Genomic DNA, 7,973 nt, shown 5'->3' on the forward strand with positions numbered 1-7,973 from the left:
ATTGTAAACCAAACCCCTCCTCAAAGACAAAACCCAAAACATTAATTTGTTTGTAAATAATCATGTACAGTAAAATTAGATATTGAATTTTTTAAATGTTGAAATTAGCCAATAATTTAATAAGGAAGAACAAGTATTAGTAATTAAAATAGTATTTGCTTTTAATTATGAAGTGTTTTGAATAAGTGGATATCAGTTTAATGTTTTACTGTACAGATAGTTGTGATACAATATATGTGTGGAAAATGGAACTACTTCTACCAGGCTCTTTTCTAATAGAAAATGCATTTTGTTTTATAACTTGCCTTGATGTTCCTCTATCATTATTATTGAATTTTTGGTTAAAAAAAAAGACCCTAATTAAGAAAAATACAAATGAACACATTTGTCACAATTCAAAAATGTTGATTAGTTTTAGGATCTAATAAACTTGCTGAGCAATTTCTTCTGAAATAATCTTTGCATATGTACTCTTGAGAAAATATTCTTAAGCAACCACCAGATAAATATTCTATCCATTCATTTGAGAATCACTGCCTAATGTATACTTTCTGGAGAAAATAAAAGTATGTATTTTACATTCCCAGAATTCCCAACTTGGAAGAACCTCAGAGATCATCTAAATCCAACCTCCTCAAGAGGAAATTAAGACCCAAAGAGGGCAAGTTGAACATAACTAACTACTTAGTCATAGAACTGGTACTAGAAGCTATGTCTCCTGACTCCCCTGGGATCTGGTGTGCTTTTTGTTTTCTTAAAATTCTATTATACACTAGGTAGTATTCTTTTGACTTTCTTTTTCCTTTTTCCACAAATGATAATAAAGTTAAATATCAGGGATTCTTCCTTTCTAGAGGGAGTGAAAAAGAAAAGGGAAATTCCAATTAACCTTTTTAGTTGTTTACAGTAATTTAAAAAGATTTTCTAGGGACCAAATTCAGACATACTTGAAAATTGGCAAAAGGATTTAAAACCTGGTTGTGTGCTTTTTGAGCACTTTATCCCTTCCCCCCGAAGTACCATATTGTAAGGAACTTTTCTAAAGGAATAAACAGTCTCTCCACTTCTTACTCAGTAACAGCAATTAGCAAATGAGTACTGGGCCTTGACACAAAGGATAGTCAATGAATAGCATATATAGGTTGGTTAGTGCACTTGCAGGCGTAAAAGACTGGGCACAGAACTGATTACACAGGATGGAACATTATCATTCTTGTTTCAAGCATACACTAGAGGAAAGAAATTAGAGGTTTGGACTTCTGTGGCAATAGAAAAAGAGCCAAAATAAAATAGTGTTTTGAAATTGGTGAGGTTCGAAATGTAAATGTGGTGCAGTAATAAAGAAATGCCCATGACGTTTGCTGTGGCTTTATAAAAACAAGGAAGATCAATGGAACGTCTGCCAAATGCTGAGGCAACACAGGTAGTTGGAGACCCTGCTGTTTTCAAGCTTCTATAGGGAAAAAATTAAACAGTGGAGAGTTTAAAAACAATTGTTAAAAAGCCCTTTAGCAGTATCTCTTAATTAGTTTTAAGTGTTAATAGCTCTTTCAATGAACTTAGAAGAATGTGTGTATGTATATAGTATGCATATACACATATATACATAGATGTATATATATATTATATATAATTTTTAGGGATTGTTGGCATTTATAATTCTCATTTATATAATCTAAGCAACTCTCTACTTGATGTCTGAAAGAACTGTGCAACTGGTCTGACTTGAAAATAAAAGTTCAGAAACCTTTTTTATGTGTTTTCTCTATACTTTTAATTTACTTTAATTTCTTAAAGTGCTTATGAAAATCCTTATTATTCCCTGAGAGAACTCTTCCTGCCTCTTAAAGTTTCTTTTCTATTGCATCCTTTCATATTTGGTTATTTCCATTTTGCATGACTTGAATATTTGGGAACTTAGTATATTTAACTTTACAAATTTGTATAACAATGATAAATAGAATGTCAGGTTAGCTATGATTAGTTGTTCAATGATTAATATTTCTTATTATCTCTTCAGAACCATCCAAGTTTCTAAAAGAAAAATTGTGTTAAATTTTGTTAGTGTAGAAGAGGAAAACTATAATGTGTGCAGTTTTTTTTTCTAATAAGGGAACTTGAAATAGACTATTACTTTAAAAATCTACATACCAACAGATTATGAAACACTTTAAGGACTATGAAATATGATTTCCAAAATAGTATTAATTTTAACAAAAAAGATATCTTCTCTTTGAAGGGAATAGATGTAAGGCTTTGATGGGAATGAAGACTCAGTGATGCCTGCTATTTTTGTTCAGTTCTGCTAACAAATTTGTTTCCATGTCCTTTAATGTCCTGTGATTTGATCATCATGTGTTTGTTGAAGTGAGCAGAGGAGCAATGTTTTTGCTTGATGCAGATTATTGGGTGGTATTTCAGAGTACAGTTGACCTTTGGACATTGGACATTTTTTCCTACCATATCTTCTTTCATCGTAGATACACAATTCACATTTATGAGACTGCATTTTCTTCTTAGAAAAAAGCTTTTTAATAGCTGAAGCATAATCAAGATACATTTAAATATTGCTTAAGCCTAAGCTTGTCAACCCTTTGTTGACATTCATGTATGAAGGTTAGAGAAAAATCATCAATGTACATCCACCACAAATGACCATAAGCTCAACTCTCACTTTTCCATCAGAATAATCAAGGAACGCAATTCAGAAATAATATTACATCCTGCATTTTATTCAATTCCATATGACAAAAATAGTAACCTAGACTAAGACATCCATTTCAATCAGTAGATGTGTCAAGCCAACAAGATTTAATCATAAAAAATATTGGATCTAGGTAACAATTCCCAGCTGGTTCAGGGAGGCTCCTAGCCCTACATGGTATCGCAGTATAAAAATAGTGTCTCTCTTCACCATGCAGAGAGGAGTGACCTAACCCTGAATACAAAATGGGGTCAGTCTTACTGTACCTTCATCAACCATCTTATTTACAACACTTTACATCTCTCTTTTGTTAAGTTATACACATCCTGTAGGGAGAAGAGATAACACTACATGGTACCAAATACTAACAAAAAAATCCACACCAAAAATGACACATATAAATAAAAACATTCAACTGCTGAATCACAGCAACAGTAAGCCACCTCAGTTTTCTTTTTTTCCAATGCTTGGAACACCCCCAAATCTCCCACATTCTGTGGTAAAAGATGGCATAAACATGGGGAGGTTCTATTTCACCATTGTAGAAAACAGAGCTGTATATAGTTCATTGTTCATTTCCATTAGAAATAAACAGCTAACAAGTCTTCAAAACTCTTTTCGTTCAATTATGTGATGGTAGAAATAGTCCATCTTCTTACAGTAATGGGTTTGTTGTTGTTGTTGTTGTTGTAGTATAAGAGATTGTCCTATTTTTTCCAGTCTTAACTGAGAAGACCTCACTGTCTGATTCTTTCTTCAGGGGGCATACAACTCCTTGCACAGTTACCCAGCTACTCATGATGTCCCTTGAACAATTTTGTTGGACGGAAGTTCATAGTGTCAGACTCCACCATGCTTGTAATGCACAAAAATGAGGTAGTACACAAAACATTTACTGTTCAAGTTTTGATTAAGCCCCAGTCTCACCAGCATCCTAGCTCAAGAGGAGTGGAACCAGTCCCTTTAGCTATTTGATGTCATTTAAACAAAGTAATCAGCATAAAATGATATTAGAATAATCCGAGGACATTGTGCTTTGTTGTAATCTGAGCTGATAATCAGCAAATTGGGAATTTGTAATATTTTACAGTTTTGACTGATTATACTGCCAGACACTTAATATTTCTTACCAGTTTATTGTATACAATACCAGTGCTGTGAGGCAGTCAACATCTTATTTGTGGGTGTGTGAGAAAGAAACAGAACAGATTACAGTAAAATTAAACCTACACAATGTTCTCTTTACTGTTTCCTGGGCTTGCATTGATGTCACAGTCCTAAGATTAATTCATCAAAGTTTTGTTAGGGTGGTCACAGTTTTTAATGGGCTTTGTAGAAAAGTTAAATAAATCATTTCAATTTCAGAAATGGCAGGCCCTATTGTACTGAGGATCTGACAAATCTTGGTGGCTTTTCTATTTAAGTAGCATAGATCTCTCATATTATTTGACCTTAAGACAAAACAAGAAACTGTAACAGGTTTTTTTTTTCATTTTCCTTAAACCAAAGTACTATTTATAAAATAGTTTACATCTTTTTTTAATTTCCAAATTATAGACAAACCTCCCTAATACAAAATACTAAAAGTGCAATAGTATAAATTAAGAGTTTGCAACCACATTATACAAACATTACCTTTTTATTGTACAACTTTGATAACATGAAATATTTACTCACAACTGTTTATAATGTTGTGAATAATTTATGGTGATAAGGTTTGTCTGTAACTTGTTTCCCAATCATTGAGCTACAGACCACACTACATTTTTCATTTAATAGAACAACTGTCCACATAGCAGCTACAAATATTTAAATAAAAAAAAGATTTGTTACTGACAGGTACTTGCACATGAAAAGCATGCTATCTTTCCCAATAAAACTTCACAATTTTGCCTGCATTGAAATAAACCACTTACTTATAGTAAAACAAATCTTGCTTTTTAAAAAAATCACATAGCCAGATGTATTTTGTATTACAAAAGCTTCATTTAAGGATGGGGCTAGTATATTGTCTGTTACCCGCATAATCTTAACATTATAAATACTACAGACAAGAATACTGTCATAATACACAGCATTGGGGTACTAAATCACTTATTTAAGATTAAGATTTCTAAAAACATAGTTCAAGTTTCTAACTAATTTGAACAGAACCAGCAAATAAGTTTGACCAGAATGCCGCAGTGAAGCCCCCCCTCTTTTTTACTTTTTTTCCCCCTCTTAGGTGATCATTACGTTTTATAAGAAACAAAGTGAACGTGGTCTAATCCCTTTCAGTTGCTAATGCAGTTTCCAATGACTCTTTGTTAACTTAAGTTTTAAGGATTTCAGAGTTCTCAGTAACAGTCAAATTCACTGTTAAAAGAAGTACCATGCAGCTCTTGCAAGACAGCTTTTCAGCAGCCACACAGTTAATGTATTTTCTTCTATGGGTAAAATTTTTAAAGGGAACCTAGGCATTTAGATCATAAGACTAATGCTTAAAACTTCCAAATTTGTACATGAAATAGAACAAATGTGTTGATTAAGAGTCCCAAGAGTTATTCACATTTCTCGCATTTAGTTTATACCAATCTCCTTGTTATCCTCAATAAACCTTGTGAATGGACGGCTGGCTCCTGTTTCTGAACTTGCTTTGTCCAAGCCACCAATAGGAGGGCTGCTGCCTGTGCGAGCTTTGTCCATACCACTTGTAATGTTACTTAAGGGTGGGATGGCACTTCCACCTAAACTTACTGGGAGTTGGGGAATGCCTCCATTCTGTATGACTGAAATCTCATTGTTCTTCATAGCAAGTCCATTTGTGATCGCTGCAGCATACTGGTTCCAAAAATTGGGGTCAACATTCATTGCCCGAGCTGCCAAATCCTTTTGGAACATTTCAGAGAACTTCAGAGCATCGCCACCTAACAACGCCATGGGGTTTTCCACAGAGAGTCGGCGGCCACGTCTCGCAGGAGCATTATTCCACATGTGAGTTCCCATATGAACCTGCACACAAAATATGAGAAAAGAAAAAAAACTACAAATAAGCAAATTCCCATAACTTAAAATTATTCCTTTGCTGTATACAGCCATTTCCATAGAATATGAATGTACAAACCTTCAAGTACTTATTAGCCATTTTTCTTTTTCTCCCAAGCAATTTGGAGTGACAGAAAATGGTTCATGTGAATTTTCTGGGGAGTAGCTTATGATCAAATATGCACATCATTTTCATTAAAAAGCGCAAAGTACTCTGTAACATTAGGAATGTGTATTCCTTGAGGTGACAAAAATTTAAAACAACAAAATTGTGCCAGATTCAAAAAAACACAAAGGTTGCCAAGAGCATGTTTCAGTATATGAAAATAAAGTCCTGTGCTCTCTTACTGTATTCATCTTAACTCCTTTGACCTCCATTTCCCTCTTCTCAACCAGCTAGTCATTTTTGCCCTGGTTTTTTGTTTTTTTACTCCTGTCCTCTTCCTTCGCTGCCTTCCCTTCAAGTAAGAGCCCCAAAATTAGTTTTAAAATATTCTGTGAACTTTTTGTGATCAGAAGATGGTCCTCATATCACCTTTATCCCATCCATTCATACCTGAGCTTTGGGAACAATAGGAATATTGATCTCTCAGATGTCCTCTCAAAGCCTAATGAAACCCAGCTTTCCCAGATATGCATGTGATATAGAACAGAAATCAGGATGCGCAGTAAGAGGCAGTATAGAGACCCAAGTCTACTGGCAATGAGTGAGGAAGTCCTGTGCCTTTTCACATAGGTGAGCTTTGTCAGAAAACACACTCTAGGAGGATCTGAGGTGGATTGACCATGAGCTCTATTTTTTTATGAATTCCTTTTATGCTCCTCTACACTCCAGAGCTTGCATAAATATATATGCATATATGTGTATATGCATATATATATAATTTCCCTTTAGCTAGACACCCACCCCACCAGTTCCTCTTGGTGGCTACCTAGAATGATAGAACACTTCTTGTTTGTTTGTTTGTTTGTTTGTTTGTTTTTTTAATTGCTTAGCAAACCTCACCCAGGTGCTGTGGCATTCTTGCCTTTAGAGAGTGACTGAGCTTTTATTCTGTGACAGCTCTTTAAATGTTGGTTTCTTTTCATACCAATGTTCCACTGGGTGCTGGACCTGCCCGCCAAGGTGCAAAGTGCATTCACCGCCTAGCTCATAGAACGGGCTGTAAACACACATCTGGCCTTAGCCTCACAAGATCAAGTTGGAAGAAGAGGCCTTGATACGCACCCACACGTCAGAAGGCAGGACTGAACCCTTGCGTGTTACCATGCTCGATAGGAACATGTGACAACATGCAATAGGCTTCCTTAGCTTCTCATTTCTCCTGGCCAGGAACACAGCAAAATTACAGCCTGTAAAGCCTAAGAGAGATGCCTTTCAATGACCCTGATTTCCTTAGGGGTTGATTTTTGAGATTGAGAGTTTTCCTTCTTACCTTGAGATTCCCCTTTGTGGTAAAAGCTCTACCACAGATTGTGCAACCAAATGGTTTTTCACCAGTATGGGTGCGCTCATGTATCTGGAGTGCACTTGCTGAAGAGAAGGTCTTCCCACACGATTGACAGTTGTGTTGCTTAGGTGTTCGCCGTGGTGGGGGTGCCAGCATAGGAGTGAGACCTGGACTCATCACTGTCTGTGGTGCAGCAGGAACCTGGATTCCAGCTGGAAGCGGAGGGCCCTCCCCCAGTGAGATCGGCTTGCTGTGACCATTCACTTCCATTTTGATCATGGTAGGCGCAGTGCTGGTGACCAGGCTAGGAGTACTTTGGCTGGGACCTAGAGTAAAGTTGGGTTCAAATAACTGAGAAGGCAGCTCTTTTAATTTGTGTGTCAGTAAGTGCTGTTTTAAATTACCCATAGTGGAACACCCGCGACTGCAGATTGTACAAACAAATGGACGTTCTTTAGTATGGCTGCGGTAGTGAATTTCCAATGCACTCTTACAAGCAAAAGGCTTGCCACAGATATTACAAACAGTACTTTTAAACTTACCACGTTCTCTGTTGAGGAACAGCAGGCTAAAAGGAGCTTCCTCCTTGATGACTGGTCTGCCCGGAGTAGGAGCTGTCAGATCGAGTGCACCTCCATTTTCAGGAGCAGGTGGTGGACTGTCCGGCTTTTCTGTCTTTAGTGGTGTTTCTTGTGGGTCTTCTTGGTTGCTCAGACCTGGAGATTTGGACCGGAAACTTTCACTGTTGCTATTCACTGGAGACAATGCTTGCATGGATGAGGAAGATTCTGACA

At 36.3% G+C, this 7,973-nt stretch overlaps 1 protein-coding gene across 3 annotated transcripts in view; it reads right to left on the reverse strand.

The window, feature by feature from the left end:
* Positions 1–2,711: 2,711 nt before the first annotated feature.
* The window catches only part of SALL3 (spalt like transcription factor 3), a 24,991-nt gene continuing 19,729 nt past the window's right edge, over positions 2,712–7,973 (reverse strand). For 2 of the 3 annotated variants that reach the window (XM_056823551.1, XM_001374569.5), the window contains exons 2-4: positions 7,722–7,973; positions 7,165–7,505; positions 2,712–5,695 (exon numbers count right to left, since the gene is read on the reverse strand). The exon at positions 7,722–7,973 is cut by the window's right edge and continues 2,691 nt beyond it. In XM_056823551.1, the coding sequence (XP_056679529.1) occupies positions 5,264–5,695; positions 7,165–7,505; positions 7,722–7,973 (1,025 nt within the window). In that variant the 3' untranslated portion in view covers positions 2,712–5,263. Of the gene's footprint in view, positions 5,696–7,164 lie in introns of all 3 variants that reach the window. The other variant, XM_056823550.1, reaches the window with a different exon arrangement.

This window comes from Monodelphis domestica, chromosome 3 (genome assembly GCF_027887165.1).
Source record: "Monodelphis domestica isolate mMonDom1 chromosome 3, mMonDom1.pri, whole genome shotgun sequence".
Lineage (NCBI taxonomy): Eukaryota > Metazoa > Chordata > Mammalia > Didelphimorphia > Didelphidae > Monodelphis > Monodelphis domestica.